Source organism: Cervus elaphus, chromosome 5 (assembly GCF_910594005.1).
Source record: "Cervus elaphus chromosome 5, mCerEla1.1, whole genome shotgun sequence".
Lineage (NCBI taxonomy): Eukaryota > Metazoa > Chordata > Mammalia > Artiodactyla > Cervidae > Cervus > Cervus elaphus.
In genome coordinates this window covers 118,599,554-118,617,073 of record NC_057819.1, presented here as the reverse complement: position 1 = coordinate 118,617,073, position 17,520 = coordinate 118,599,554, and the positions used below count along the sequence as shown (strand labels likewise).

The 17,520-nt window shown below is 37.8% G+C and overlaps 1 protein-coding gene across 1 annotated transcript in view; it reads right to left on the bottom strand.

Annotated features, from left to right (window-relative positions):
* Window positions 1-17,520, bottom strand: part of EFCAB13 (EF-hand calcium binding domain 13) — a 249,822-nt gene that overhangs the window by 206,498 nt on the left and 25,804 nt on the right. Inside the window, exon 7 of the mRNA XM_043900794.1 lies at window positions 2,643-2,786. Coding sequence (XP_043756729.1) covers window positions 2,643-2,786 — 144 coding nt within the window. The remainder of the gene's footprint in view (window positions 1-2,642; window positions 2,787-17,520) is intronic.

Here is a 17,520-nt window from a genome sequence, read left to right as displayed (position 1 = left end):
CACATGTAAAGCAGATAGCCAGTGGGAATTTTCTTTATGACTCAGGGAGCTCAAACCTGTGCTCTGTGACAACCTAGAGAGGTAGGTGGGGGGGGTTGGGGGGGTGGGAGGTGGGAGGGAGGTTCACAGGGAGTAGACATATGTACACTCATGGCTGATTCATGTTGATGTATGGCAGGAACCAATACAATATTATAAATCAATTATCCTTCAATTAAAAATAAATAAAATTTTTTTAAAAAATAAATAAATATTTCCCTGATAGCTCAGTTGGTAAAGAATCCACCTGCAATGCAGGAGACCACAGTTTGATTCCTGGGTCAGGAAGATCCGCTGGAGAAGAGATAGGCTACCCATTCCAGTATTCTTGGTCTTCCCTTGTGGCTCAGCTGGTAAAGAATCTGCCTGCAATGCAGGAGACCTGGGTTCAATCCCTGGATTAGGTAGGTCCCCTTGAGAAGGGAAAGGCTACCCACTCCGGTATTCTGGCCTGGAGAATTCCAAGGACTGTATAGTCCATGGGGTCACAAAGAGTCAGACATGACTGAGCGACTTTCACTTTCACTTTTCAAATATAAGCAGGAATAACTAGGAGGAGAGGAATATTCCAAGAAAAGAACAGAATATGTGTAATGGCTGTGGCAGGAGGAGAGCAGTGTAAGGTTGAAACTCTAAAAAGGCACAGACAGTAAGGGAGAATGTGGTCTGAGATAAAGCTAAGATCCAGGTAAAGGCCAGACTTTGCAAAGCCTTGTACATTAAAGAGGTATTATTAGATTTTATACAAAGAAGGTAACATGACCAGATGTTTCTTTTGAAAAGATCTTTCTGGCTACAGTGTAAAGGGAGATTAAGACTAGGTGTGGCCAAAGTGAAAAGTGAAAGCCACTCAGTCGTGCCCAACTCTTTGTGACTCCATGGAATTCTCCAAGCCAGAATACTGAAGTAGGTAGCCTTTCCCTTCTCCAGGGGAGCTTCCCAACCCAGAGATCAAACCCAGGTCTCCCACATTGCAGGCAGATTCTTTACCAGCTGAGCCACAAGGGGAGGCCAAGAATACTGGAGTGGGTGGCCTATCTCTTCTCCAGGGGATATTCCAGACCCAGGAATCAAACCGGGGTCTCCTGCATTGCAGGCAGCTTCTTTACCAACTGAGCTATCAGGGAAGCCTGGATATGGATAGACTTGTTAGAATATGGGTAGACTTCCAATTGTCCTAAGGAAAAATGTAGCAATGCTGAAAACAGAAAGATTTAAGAGATATGTAGGATTTTAAAATAATAATACTTCATAATAATTTCACATAGAAAACATAGCTGTCAAGGATGATTCTTAGGTTTCTGCTTCACATTTCTTGAGCCTGTTCTAGGTGCCAAACAGTGATAAATTTTTATATCTACATCCTACATCCTATGAAATTAGTATTATTTGTCTAATCCATGTCTCCAAATAAAGTGGGTGACCTAGAAGCCCAGACTAGAATTTCATAAGACAAAAAGCAAGGCAATGCAGTAGTTTCATATATGATTTCTGTTGCTCCTGATACAGCATGCCCTGAAGGCTATTTAATAATATGACTTGAGATTAGTCTTTAAAATTCCAATTTATATACATCTTCATGCTCCAATACATATCTCTCCATTCATGTCTATCATCCAAGAGCACACCATAAATGACTACCTACTGAAACTGCATGCAGCCTGCTTCTACCTCCAGACTACACTTCACCAATCAAAGGCCTACTATAAAGCCACCACTACCAAATGACAAAATCCAGTATAATCCCACCAGAAAGGATGCCACGTCTGATTATTTTCCTGCCACATTTACACAAACTGTTCCCTCAGTCTAAAAAGTTTCACCCTCCACCACCATCTGCAACTAACTCCTACAAATCCTTCAACATTTAGCTCAGACATCACCTCCTCTAATAATCTTTCTCTAATGCTTCCAATATGCATATATACACTCTATAATAGTATTTGTTACATATATTATCATAATCTTCAGTTTATTTGTCTTTTTCTACATCAGAATGCGAGCTCCTTCAGAACAATAAATATGTTTTATTCATCTGTGTATCACCTACCATAGTTTCAGGCACAGTAGATATTAAATGGCTATCTGACTCATTAAATGAATGGATAAATCAATTAATCAATCACTAATCAATCCATTATTATAGGACATCTCTTGGTCACATGTAAACACCTAATATAAAACATATGCTAAACATACGGTTTAAAGAGAATGTAATTGTACAGCACAGGAAGATTTTGTAATCAAAACTACAAAACAAAGTTGGAAATTTAAGAAATTTAGGTCTCCTAACTTGTGGAGTCAATGCTCTTGATACCACAGAAACTACCTCTCCACAAAAACAAGAAATGATTATTGGAAAAGAGAGAGAACATTGAAAAGAAAAAAATTCCATTTTTCTCTTATATTTTTTCCAAACATATCAAAATATAACAATTAGAAATTTCTCACTTAATTTTTCTAGACCAACTTTTATCATAGACACCAGTAAGCAGTATCATGGCAAAGGGCAAGAATCAAGTAGAAAAAGGAGAAGTAAAGGATGAGTCAGAAAAATTGGTAGCCAAGAAAGAAATACGTATACATCGATTCAAATAACTCACTGTTGATATTAGCATATTTTACCACTTCCTGCAAAGTTTCAGGGACTACCAAGATATCCATGCTATCCAACACTTCATCCACTTCAGAAACTGAAACTTGACCACCTTTTATCCTGTGAAAAATCTTCAAGGCATTCTGAAATGCTGCAAAAGTACAATAAACAAAGAAATTACTGTACAATGACAATCAACATCTTTCCCTGGAAGAGCAGATTTTGGTCTGGGAAAAATAAATTTAGGGATTTCTAAAAATTTACCTGCAAGTAGGCATTTGCCCAATTCTAGCCATATTCTTAATATAAAATGCAATGCTTGCTACTATACTATTATGCTGCTAAAATAATATTATCAATAATAACTGGTTTTTACTGAATGCTGTCTATGTGCCAGGAACTGTGCTAAAAATTATGGGCTATATAATTCCATTATCACAATCGGCCTATAAAATAAAATTTTTCATTATCCCTACATTACAGATAAGGAAACTAAGTCTCAGAAAGTCTCTTGATTGCACTGTAAGTATATGGAACAGCCAGAATTCTAATCCAAAATGTTTGTTCTTAATCATTATGCTATACAATTTCTTACCAGTTGTATAATCTAGAATAGCAAGACACTTTAATCCAAAATTGGGGGCAGTTATTAATTACTTTAAAGTGTAATTGAGGAAAGATACTGTAAAAGAAAGAATGGTGTAAATACAGAATTTTTCTTCAGATTTTTTATATACTACAAAGAATTGACAATGGTTTAACCACTATTAAAATGTCTATTTATCCATAGAAATTTCTTAACTGTCCTTGACATCAAAAGTGAACTGGGAAGAACATGGTTTAAAAAAAAGTGAACATAATAATGAAGAGAATTTCCCCCCAAAAGAAGGCTTCCTTAAAACCCAAACAGTTATCTGTATCCAAATGCTACATTTAAGATATTTAAGTGTAACTTAGACCACTATCTCCCTTAATTTATCTTGATAAGGAAACACAATTCAAATAGTTCCAGAGTGCAAATCTCTTTGTAGTCAGACTAGATTTCCTTGGCATTCAGCATATAGTAAACATAATGATCTACAAGTCCTTAGATAAGCACAGTAGAAGAGGAAGAACTGAGCACTACTCATTCAACTAGTAGTTATTAATCAACTGAGCAAAAACAGCAGAGGAAGGAGAACAAGATGGAGGAGGAGTAGGTGGACTGTGGAGTACACCTCTCTCCAAGGATACATCAGGAATACATCTTCAGACACAGAAGTGCATGCAGAACACCAGCTAAGAACAGACAGGAGTACCTGACCAGTGGAAAAGAATATATAGAACCATGCAAAACTCAATACTACGAAGGATCTAGGGGGAAGAAACAGGAGAGTTAGCAGGAATGGACCTGCCTTCAGTGGGTGGGTAACTGAAGCAGGGGTCTGATCCCCACAGTAGGGCAATTGTCTGAGTCAGAGAAGAAACATTTATGGCTGAGAGTGAAACAGCTGATCTGTGGCAGCCTAAATGGAATGAGAATCAGACGGTCCTTGCCACAGGCATACACATCCCAGACAGGAATGCTGGTGTCCTGGAAGGCACAGCAGCTGGGAGCTGGAGTTTAGGGATTGTGGAGCAATCCCAGGGCGAGGGCTGCTATTGACTTCAGAGAGATAGATTGAGGGGATGTGAGGGAGATCATGGTGGGAAATGCCAGTGGAGGAAAGTGAGGCAACCATGGAAGCAACGTAATACTGCTGAGTCACGTGTAGGGGGTGGAGCCATCACCATAGTCTCTCTCTCCCCAAACGCCAGCATTGGCAGCTGAACAATAGAGAGGCTGGCCCATCAAATCCCTGATGCCATGAACTACAAAGCAGGATCCCACCCAGGGTGCCCATTTAAGTGCCTGACATCTATCTACAGAGTAGGACCCCAGCCAGGGAGGGCCCTCCATGTGCCTGATACACCAAACAACAGAGAAGGACCCCAGGCAAGGGAGCCCTCTTAAGTGCCTGAATGGGCAGAGCTACAGAGAAAGACTAGCCAGAGATGCTTTCTGATTGCCAGCTACAAGAGACTTGGAAAAAAGACTCTGATAGGGCCATTACTCCTGAGGCAGAGGCAGTCCTTGTCCCCGCACACTTGGTGCCGCCAGGGTCCCCGCAAGCCAAGCAGCTTCACGCTGCTTGACTTCACGCTCAAGTCTCACTGGGGCAGAGCTACCACGTGCAAAAAAAAGTCTTGCGTCTATGCACACAGGGTAGCTTCGGTCATGTCCGACTCTTTGCGACCCTGTAGACTGTGGCCTGCCAGGCTTCTCTATCAGAGAGGGGGGGTCTCCAGGCAAGAATGCTGCAGCAAATCGGCTGAAACTGGTTGCCATACCCTTCTAGAGCGCTATATTTCCTGCTGCCTTAGCCACCACAACCCCCCTGAGTACCTAGTGCTGCCAGAACTGTGAGCCAAGTGGCTGCATCACCTCCACACCTGGCCCTCACAAGGGGAAACCCAAACCCTCCAGGGCAGCCTCAGGAGCAAACCCCAGTGGACGACCCACATGTAGAGGTGGAAATAAAACCACAATTGAAACCCAGGGGCAGTGTGGCTAAGGAATAAGACCCCAAACCTTCCCACCATCTGTACAAGCTGCAGATTAAATCCACAAGATCAACTAAGCAGACTCTGTGTCAATGGAATATATAAAAGGCCATTGAGAGCTCCCATTAAAAAAAAAATGCACTAGTTCTGATAGCTCCAATGGACATTGGAGGCAAGAACACACAGGAGTAGGATCGGATTAGAATCCGAGCTGCCCCCACAGCAGGTCCAGAGATCAGCACAGTGTTGGAGGGCATCCTAGGGAGGTGAGGTGGACTGTGACTCCCAGCGAGGGAAAGGACTCTGACAGCAGTGACTCAAGAAAAATATTTATTATTATTTTTTTTAACTTTTTCTGTAGATACTTGTGAATTTTGTTTTCTTTTTTTTTTTTTCCTTTTTTCCTTCCTCTGATGTAGTTGTTGGTTTTATTGGCACTAAGAAATCCAACTAGTTCAGGATGGGGAACACATGTACACCCATGGCGGATTCATGTCAATGTATGGCAAAACCACTACAATATTGTAAAGTAATTAGCCTCCAATTAAAATAAATAAATTTAAAAAAAAAGAAATCCAATTAAGCTTTTGAGCTTTTTTTTTTTTCTCAGTCTCATTTTTTATTGTTGTCATAAACCTCTGCCTCTATGTTGGGCTTTTGCAGTTCTGTGGAGTTTTCCTCCTTTTTTTTTTTTTTGTTTTCTTTTTAATTTTAATTTTTAATTTTTTAAACCTATTATTATTTTTTATACATTTATTACTTTGTTTGCTTTTCCTACTGTTTTTTCCCTTTGCAGTTAATCTTTAATGTATATAAATCTTCTTCATCTACCTCTATTTAACTTTGCATATCTATTCTTTCTTTCTTTTCTTTCTTTCCTTCCCTCTCAACATATTTGTTGGTTTTATTTTCATTGCTTTATTCCCCCAATTGGCCCTTGCTTTAGTTTTGTTTTCCAGTTTGTGCTTTAATTAGTTTTGTTCTGGTAGACATAATTTTTGTTTTCCTTTGTTTGCCAGGTCAATCTATTGTACTTTATTTTCGTTGGACTGTTTTGATTTTGCTTATGGGTGTATATGTATATGTGTATATTCAGTCACACTTTCTATTGCTGTTATAAACCTCTGCTTCTACATTGGGCTTTTGTAGTTCTGCAGAGTTTTCCTTTTTTCTTTCTTCTTCTGATTTTTTTCTCTTCTAGTTTTTATATTTTTAATTTTTTAAAAATCTATTATATTTTTCTACATTTATTCCTTTGTTTGCCTTTCCTACTGTTTTTTCCCTTTGCAGTTAATCTTTAATGTATATAAATCTTCTTCATCTACCTCTATTTAACTTTGTATATCTATTATTTCTTTCTTTTCTTTCTTTCCTTTTCTCCCAACATATTTGTTCGTTTTGTTTTCATTGCTTTATTCTCCACTTGGCACCTTGATTTAGTTTTGCTTTCCAATTTGTACTTCAGTTAGTTTTGTTCTTAACTGATAAATATAATTTTTTATTTCCTTTGTTCACCAGATCAGTCTACTGTACTTTATTTTTGTTGGACTGTTTTCACTTTGCTCATGGGTGTATATGTATATGTGTATATTCCATTATTTTAGTTATTATTTGCCTGATTTTGTAACTGCCATTTGTCTGGGGTTCATCTTTGGTTTCTTGTTTTTGGATATTTGCTTTAATCTCACCTAATGCTATAACAAACCACTTGTGGAATCTTCATTCCTGACCACAGATCAAGCCCTGGGCCTTTGGAGTAGGAACACTGACTCCAAGACCTAGACTATCTGAGAACTAACCCTAGGGAGTATCAAATAGTGAGAACTCACACAAAGGAAACCAGTGGAACACAAGACCCGGCATCACCCAACCACCAGTAGCACACTGTGCAGGACGCCTCACCTAAACAACAAACAAAACAAAAACACAAACCCAATCATCAGCAGACAGGATTACCACCTCACTTAGCCTTGCCCATCAGAGGAAAAACAAACAAACAAAAACTCAGCACAAATCTCACCCTATACAAAGCTCACACAAACCACAGGACCAACCTTAGGAGCGCAGAAACCAAAAGGAAGAAAGAATTCAACCTTCTTCAAGGAAAGAATTCAACTTCCCTTGAAGCCTGGGAAAGGAGACCTCAAACATAATAACCTAAAAAATAATAATAATAATAATAATGACAAGGCAGAGAAATAGGGCACAAATGAAAGAACAAACTAGAAGCACTGAAGTCCAAATAAATGAGGAAGAAATAGGCAAACTGCCTGAAAAAGAATTCAGAATAATGATAGTGAAGATGATCAAAAACCCTGAAAACAAAATGAAAATTGCAAGAATCAATTAACAAAGACCTAGAAGAATTAAAGAATAAACATATAGAGACATACAACACAATTACTGAAATTAAAAATACTCTGGAAGGAATCAATAGCAGAATATCTGAAGCAGAACAAATCAGTGAGCTGGAAGGTAAAATGGTGGAATAACTTCTGAAGAGCTGAATAAAGTAAAAAGAATGAAAAGAGCCAAGGACAGTCTCAGAGACCTCTGGGACCATATCAAACACACCAACATTCAAGTTATAAGGGTCCCAGAAGAAGGAGAGAAAAAGAAAGGGTATGAGAAAAATTTTTAAGAGATTATAGTTTAAAATTTCTCCAACATGGAAAAGGAAATAGTCAATGAAGTCCAAGAGGCACAAAGAGTCCCATACAGAATAAACCCAAGGAAAAACCCACCAAGACACATACTAATCAAACTAACAAAAACTAAACACAAAGAAAGAATATTAAAAGCAGCCAGGGAGAAGCAACAAGTAACATACAAGGGAGTCCCCATACACTTAACAGCTGATCTTTCGGCAGAAACTCTGCAGGCCAGAAGGGAATGGCAGGATATATTTAAAGTAATGAAACGGGAAAATCTACAACCAAGATTACTGTATCCAGCAAGGATCTCATTCAAAATTGATGGAGAAATAAAAAGATTTTCAGACAAGCAAAAGTTAAGAGAATTCAGTATCACCAAACTGGCTTTACACCAAATGTTAAAGGGACTTATGTAGTCAAGAAATACAATGGGGGAAAAAAAAGATCTACAAAATCAATCCCAAACAATTAAGAAAATGGCAATAGGAACATATATATCAATAATTACTTTAAATGTAAATGGATCAAATGCTCCAAGCAAAAGACACAGACTGGCTGAATGTATACAAAAACAAAACCCATATCTATGCTGTCTACAAGAAACCCATTTCAGACCTAAAGACACATACAGAATGAGAGTGAGAGGATGGAAAAATAAATTCCACACAAATGGGAAGCAAAAGAAAGCTGGAGTAGCAATCCTCACATCAGAAAAAAATAGACCTTAAAATAAGGAAGATTACAAGAGATAAGGAAGGACACTACATAATGATCAAGGGATCAATCCAGGAGGAAGACATAATAATTGTAAATATCTATGCACCCAACATAGGAGCACCTCAATACATAAGACAAACACTAACAGACATAAAAGGAGAAATTGACAGTAACACGATAATAGTAGGAGACTTAAACACCCCACTCACACCAATGGACAGATCATCAAAACAGAAAATTAATAAGGAAACACGTCTTAAATGATATATTAGATGAGATGGATCTCACTGATATCTTCAAGACATTCCATCCAAATGCAGAAGAATACAATTTCTTCTCAAGTGCACATGGAACATTCTCCAGGATAGACCACATCTTGGATCACAAATCAAACCTCACTAAATTTAACAAAACTGAAGTTGTATCAACCATCTTCTCCAACCACAATGCTATGAGACTGGATATTAATTACAAGAAAAAAAAGTGTAAGAAACACAAACACATGGAGATTAAAGAACATGTTTCTAAATAACCAACAGTTTACTGAAGAAATCAAAAGGGAAATAAAAAAATTTCTAGAAACAAATGACAATGAAAACACAACAACTCAAAACCTATGGGATGCAGAAAAAGCAGTTCTAAGAGGGAAGTTTATAGCAATACAATCCTACCTCAAGAAACAAGAAAAACATCAAATAGACAGCCTAACTTTACACCTAAAACAACTGGAAAAAGAAGAACAAAAAAAAACCATAATTAGTAGAAGAAAAGAAATCATAAAGATCCAAGCAGAAATAAATGAAAAAGAAATGAAAGAAACAACAGTAAAGATTAATAAAACTAAAAGCTTGTTCTTTGAGAAGATAAACAAAATTGACAAACCTTTAGTCAGACTCATCAAGAAAAAAAGACAGAAAAATCAAATCAACAAAATTAGAAATGAAAAAGAAGTTACAACAGACAATGCAGAAATACAAAGGATTATAAGAGACTATTATGAACAACTATATGGCAATAAAATAGATAACCTGGAAAAAATGGACAGGTTCTTAGAAAAGTTCAATCTTCCAAGACTGAACCAGGAAGAAACAGAAATTATGAACAACCCAATTACAAGCACTGAAATTGAAGCTGGGATCAAAAATCTCCCAAAACACAAAAGCCCAGGACCAGATGGCTTCACAGGAGAATTCTGTCAAACATTTAGAGAAGAGCTAATGGCTATCCTTCTAAAGCTCTTTCAAAAAATTGCAGAGGAAGGAACACTTTCAAATGCATTCTACGAGGCCACCATCACCCAGATACCAAAACCAGACAAAGACAACAAAAAGAAAACTACAGGCCAATATCACTGATGAACATAGATACAAAAATCCTCAACAAAATTCTAGCAAACAGAATTCAGCAACACATCAAAAAGCTCACACACCATGATCAAGTTGGGTTTATTCCAGGGATGCAAAGATTCTTCAATATATGCAAATCAATTAATGTGATACACCATATTAACAAGTTGAAAGATAAAAACCATGTGTGATAATCTCAATAGATGCACAAAAAAGCCTTTGAAAAAATTCGGCACCCATTTATGACTAAAACTCTTAAAAAAAAATGGGGATAGAAGGAACCTACCTCAACATAGTAAAGGCCATATATGATAAGCCTATAGCAAACATTATTCTCAATGGTGAAAAACTGAAAGCATTCCCCCTAAGATCAGGAACAAGACAGAGGTGTCCACTTCTGCCACTATTATTCAACATAGTTCTGGAAGTCCTAGCTACAGCAATAAGAGAAGAAAAAGAAATAAAAGGAATCCAGACTGGAAAAGAAGTAAAGCTCTCACTGTTTGCAGGTGACATGATACTGTACATAGAAAACCCTACAGATAGTATCAGAAAATTACTAGAGCTAATCAGTGAATTTAGCAAAGTTGCAGGATACAAAATCAATACACAGAAATCACTTGCATTTCTATATACTAACAATGAAAAATTAGAAAGAAATTAAGGAATCAATTCCATTCACCATTGCAACAAAAAGAATTTAATATTTAGGAATAAACCTACCTAAGGAGACAAAAGAACTGTACACAGAAAATTATAAGACACTACTGTGAAGAAAGCTGAGCACCAAAAAACTGATGCTTTTGAACTGTGGTGTTGGAGAAGACTCTTGAGAGTCCCTTGGACTGCAAGGAGATCCAACCAGTCCATCCTAAAGGAGATCAGTCCTGGGTGTTCATTGGAAGGACTGATGCTGAAGCTGAAACTCCAGTACTTTGGCCACCTCATGCAAAGAGCTGACTCATTGGAAAAGGCCCTGATGTTGGGAGGGATTAGGGGCAGGAGGAAAAGGGGACAACAGAGGATGAGATGGCTGGATGGCATCACCGACTCAATGGACATAAGTTTGAGTAAACTCCAGGAGTTGGTGATGGACAGGGAGGCCTGGCATGCTGCGATTCATGGGGTCACAAAGAGTCAGACACGACTGAGCGACTGAACTGAACTGAATGTATATATACAGAATCTAGGAAAATGGTACTGAAGAATTTATTTACAGGGCAACAATGGAGAAACAGACATAAAGAATAGACTTATGGACATGGGGAGAGGGGAGGAGAGGGCAAGATGTATGGAAAGAGTAACATGGAAATTTATATTATCATATGTAAAATACATAGCCAACAGGAATTTGCTGTATGGCTCAGGAAACTCAAAAGGGGCTCTGTATCAACCTAGAGGGGTGGGATGGGGAAGGAGATGGGAGGGAGGTTCAAGAGGGAGGGGATATATGTATACCTATGGCTGATTCATGTAGAGGTTTGACAGAAAACAAAAAAATTCTGTAAAGCAATTATCCTTCAGTAAAAAAAAAAAAATAGCTGAGGAAGGACCTCTGAGAATCCTCTATTCTATAAAACAATGAGAACACTGGCAAAAATGTCAAAGTCAACATTTTCAACACTCTGGAAATCAACCAAAGGCTTACAACAACCCAAGGAATGTTTTTTTTTTTTAAAAAAAAAAAAAGTCTGACTCTCCTTAAGAACACTGAGCTTTGTGGCATTTTATCTTGCTGTATTCCCACCTTCCCTTCCCAGGGGCTAACAGGAGCCTTGAAAATCAAGAGTCGAAAACTGCAATGAAAACCAGCAACCTAAAATCTAATGGCGAAAAAAGAGGTTGAAACTTCCTCAAAGTGCCATTCCCTGAGAACTGCTATTATTAGACCTGTCTGGTGGTTCTCTGGAAGACCCTACTTACAAATCTGTTCTTTTTTTTTTTACAAATCTGTTCTTATATAAACTGACTCAAAGCTTTCCCAGTGCAAACAGACTCTTCCCCGGGAGAATTCACCAAAAACAGAGATAACTGTTTACCATCACAACTGCCAGTAGTAATGGAAACAGAGCAAACAATAGGCTAACAAGCAAACTTAAGAGGAAAATCTGGGAAATGAGATATCCATAGGTGGCTTTGAAAATCTCCAACATACTCCTGGGAATCTAGATGGCTACACACAAGGTTCGGGCTGTATAGACACTCAGGAAAGACTTGAGAAGGTCCTAAACTCTCCTGAGAAAACTGTATGCAGGTCATGAAGCAACAGTTCGAACCAGACATGGAAAAACAGACTGATTCAAAATTGGCAAAGGAGTACATCAAGGCTGTATATTATCACCTTGCTTACTTAACTTATATGCAGAGTAAATCATGCAAAATGCTGGGCTGGATAAAGCACAAGCTGGAATCAAGATTGCCAGGAGAAATATCAATAACCTCAGATAGGCAGATGATACCACCTTAACAGTAGAACTGAAGAGGAACTAAAGAGCCTCTTGATGAAGGTGTTAAGAGGAGAGTGAAAAAGCTGACTTAAAACTCAGCATTCAAAAAATGAAGATCATGGCAACCAGTCCTATCATTTCATGGCAAATAGATGGGCAAACAATGGAAACAGTGACAGACTTTATTTTCTTGGGCTCCAAAATCACTGCAAACAGTGACTGCAGCCATGAAATTAAAAGACGCTTGTTCCTTGGAAGAAAAGCTATGACAAACCTAGACAGAATATTAAAAAGCAGAGACATCACTTTGCCAACAAAGGTCTACCTAATCAAAGCTATGGTTTTTCCAGTAGTCATGCATGGATGTGAGAGCTGGACCAGAAAGAAGGCTGAGTACTGAAGAATTGATGCTTTTGAACTCTGGTGCTGGAAAAGGCTCTTGAGAGTCCCTTGAGCAGCAAGGAGATCAAACCAGTCAATCCTAAAGGAAATAAACACTTAATATTCACTGGAAGTGGAGAAGGGCACGACAACCCAGTCTGGTGTTCTTGCCTGGAGAATCCCATGGACAGAGGAGACTGGTGGGCTATAGTCCATGGGGTCACAAAGAGTCAGAAATGACTGAGCAACTGAACAACAACAAACTCTTACCACTGGCTTACCTTGGGGAGATACTTAGGAAGGAAGTGAAGGTTAAGGCAGAGTTGAGAAACTGGCAAGGTATTGAAGGCATGTCCCAATGTACACACTGGCTCTCCTCTGCCTAATAATTTATAACTCATTTTTCCTTATAAAGGTATGATAAAGACACATGCATACATATAAATGTAAATATAGTATCAAATAAATATATAATATAAAAATATAAGAAAAGTTATAATCATTGTGGAATTGTTTACAATAGTAAGGTAATTAAAACCAATTAAATATTCAACATTATGGGGTTAAATTACAGTATATCTACATTTTCAGATACCATGTAGCTATTTGAAAATGAAAGGCTAAAATAAATAAATTTATTTTTTTTTAAGTTTTAATAAAAAAAAAAGGCTGACCTATATCTACTGACATGGAAAACTTTTCAAGATATATTACTTATTTTTTAAAAATCATACTAGAAAACAATGTATATAGCATGACTCTTTTCTCTTAAAGTAGATTATTTCTATTTTTCCCTTTTTTAGAGGGTCTCTCAATTTCTAACTGTATGCTTGGTCTTTTTACTAGCTTCTGTGAGATCAAAGGGCTTCCCTTGTAGCTCAGCTGCTAAAGAATCCACCTGCAATGTGGGAGACCTGGGTTCAATCAACCCTCTGCCTAAAAATTGGTAACATCTCATCTTACAAAACACACATATATATATATTCATAATGGAATACAAAATGGATTCTAAGGTCAACATTAAATTATAGGAGGAATTAAACAGTGTCTTTCACATCTTTTTACACTTAAATATTCCTTGGATATTTTATAAAAATAACATTCAAGAATTATGTGTGTTGATTTAAAATGAAAAAAAGAAGCCTGGGACTTCCTGATTAGTTGCAGAACATGTAGCAATAAACAGAAATAAGGTCAAAATAGGAAACCAGGAATTGAAAACCAAGGAATATAAGGGAGCAAATAAGCTATTCTTAACTGTGGTACAACAAGTAGGCAGTACCTAGGAGTCCAAACAAACATATAAATCTATGGTCAGGAAAAGGCTGTAAGTCAAAAACCAAGGAGATAAAGGAGAATCCCAATGCCACAGGAGTTAATCAAAATGCCAAGTAGGAAGTAAGGAATTAAAAAAGGAAAAGCAAACCAAATACCATGTCTACGGCTTCATATGGTAGGCATTTAACAACATTTATTACATTAATGAATCAGTAAACTTTAAAGAGTTTTTCTTGCCTCTTGTTTGCTTACTCGGGAATATTGACTATCACATTCATGTATCCTTGATTCTAAGAAAATACAGTTTGGCTGACAATAAATATATATAATTCCAATATATGTAATCTTCTTAAGCACAGAAACTTAATCTTGCCTAAGGGAAAAACAAAAGGACTGCTAAAATTAGATCATGAACACTAGAGATTGCAGACCTTTGGAAGCACTATTTCTATCATTAACATGAATAGTCGTTTCAATTATTTTCTTTACAATTTATATGTAGTGCAAGCTAAAAGCTATTAGGAGACAATTCAGTATCTGAAAACTTTAGGTAGAAATTCATGCAGATTCCAGGCAATGGGAAAAGAATTGTCAAGGGTAGACAAGAAAACAGATATGAGTCTTCAACAGAAGGGGAAAAAAATGAACTAAGGCATGAAGTAAGAATGAAATTGGCAGGTATGGAGATTTATGATTAACTGGAGCATGGGGAAAAAAGGCAAAATGGTTGTCTGAGGAGGCCTTACAAATAACTGAGAAAAGAATAGAAGCTAAAGGCAAAGGAGAAAAGAAAAGATACACCCATTTGAATGCAGAGTTCCAAAGAATAGCGAGGAGAAAGAGAAAGCCTTCCTCAGTGATCAATGCAAAGAAATAGAGGAAAACAATAGAATGGGAAAGATTAGAAATTTCTTCAAGAACATTAGAGATACCAAGGGAACATTTCATGCAAAGATGGGCTCAATAAAGGACAGAAATGGTATGGACCTAACAGAAGCAGAAGATATTAACAAGAGGTGGCAGGAATACACAGAAGAACTATACGAAAAAGATCTTCATGACCCAGATAATCACGATGGTGTGATCACTCACCTAGAGCCAGACATCCTGGAATGTGAAGTCAAGTGGGCCTTAGGAAGCATCACTACGAACAAAGCTAGTGGAGGTGATGGAATTCCAGCTGAGCTAAGCTATTTCAAATCCTAAAAGATGATACTGCTAAAGTGTTGCACACAATATGTCAGCACATTTGGAAAACTCAGCAGTGGCCACAGAACTAGAAAAGGTCAGTTTTCATTCCAATCCCAAAGAAAGGCAATGCCAAATGTTCAAACTACCACACAATTGCACTCATCTCACATGCTAGTAAAGTAATGCTCAAAATTCTCCAAGCCAGGCTTCAACAGTATGTGAACCATGAACTTCCAGATGTTCAAATTGAATTGAGAAAAGGCAGAGGAACCAGAGATCAAATTGCCAACATCTGTTAGATCATCAAAAAAACAAGAGAGTTCCAGAAAAACATCTACTTCTGCTTTATTGACTACACCAAAGCCTTGACTTTGTGGATCACAATAAACTGGAAAATTCTTAAAGAGATAGGAACACCAGACCACCTGACCTGCCTCCTGAGAAATCTGTATGCAGGTCAAGAAGCAACAGTTAGAACTGGACATGGAACAATAGACTTGTTCCAAATCGGGAAAGGAGTATGTCAAGGCTGTATATTGTCACCCTGCTTATTTAACTTATATGCAGAATACATCATGCAAAGTGCTAGGTTGGATGAAGCACAAGCTGGAATCAGGACTGCCAGGAGAAATATCAGTAACCTCAGATGTGCAGATAACACCAGGGTTAAGGCAGAAAGTGAAAAGGAACTAAAGAGCCTCTTGATGAAAGTTAGAGGAGAGTTTAAAAGTTGGCTTAAAACTCAACATTCAGAAAACTAAGATCATGGCATCCAGTCCCATCACTTCACGGCAAATAGGGAAACAATGGAAACAGTGACAGACTATTTTTTGGGGCTCCAAAATCACTGCAGATGGTGTCTGCAGCCATGAAATTAAAAGAGCTTGCTCCTGGGAAGAAAAGCTATGACCAACCTAGACAGCATATTAAAAAACAGAGACATTACTTTGCCAACAAAGGTCCATCTAGTCAAAGCTATGGTTTTTCCAGTAGTCATGTATGGATGTGAGAGTTGGACTATAAAGAAAGCTGAGCACAGAAGAATTGATGCTTTTGAACTGTGGTGCTGGAGAAGACTCTTGAGAGTCCCTTGGACTACAAGGAGATCCAACCAGTCCATCCTAAAGGAAATCAGCCCTGAATATTCATTGGAAGGACTGATGCTGAAGCTGAAACTCCAAAACTTTGGCCATCTGAAGCAAAGAGCTGGTTCATTAGAAAAGACCCTGATGCTGGGAAACACTGAAGGCAGGAGAAGAAGGGGACGACAGAGGATGAGACTGTTGGATGGCATCACCAACTCCATGGACATGAGTTTGAGTAAGCCCCGGGAGTTGGTGATGGACAGGGAATCCTGGAGTGCTGCAATCCATGGGGTCGCAAAGAGTCGGACACAACTAACTGACTGAACTGAACTGGAGCATGGGGTTCTTGCCTGGGAGAGATTTAAGGAGAAAGGAAGAGCAGCAAGCAAAATTATGAAGAAGTGAGGACCCGAAGTGTAAGAGTTTAGACGAAGAAGAGCAGCTAAATTTTTGAGGTAATGACATGACAAAAATTGTGTTTTAAGAAAATTGGTGTTGTAGTTGTGTACAGGAAAAAGTGGAGATTGAAGACAGAAAATTAGGATACCATGGCAGTGATCCAGGTTTTTTAGTGCCTTTTATAGAATAGCCCATGTCTAATTTTTCTCAACCTGGACTACTAGGGCAAAAAGGAGTTAAGAAATTCTGAAAAAAACATAAGTTCATATAACCACCCCACCCTAAAATCAGTTACTACAAAAAATAATTTTCTTCTATAATTCTGAAGAAAATCTTTTTACCTGGATTCTGAGAGACTAAATAACAGACATCATTCACAGCCTTAAGGAAATCTGAAAAATCCAGCATTCCATTAACTATAAGAAATGATTCAGAAAAAGAAAGAAAAAGACTCCATTAGCAAATTTATCAGCAGATTCACTAAGCATATAAGATAAAAGTACAAACTAAAAATGTGACTAGAATTAACTGACAGTAGAATACCATAGTCTACACACAAGAGCAGTCATGTGGTAGTTCTATTTTTAGTTTTTAAGGAACCTCCATACTGTTCTCCATAGTGGTTGTACCAATTTACATTCCCATCAATGGTGTAGGAGGGTTCCCTTTTTTCCATATCTTATCCAGCATTTATTGTTTATGCACTTTTTGATGGTGGCCATTATGACCTGTGGCTCCCTTAATAACAAGCTTTGAATGGTCTGTAATGCGTTCTCTATTATTTACTTCTTTGATTCAAGTATC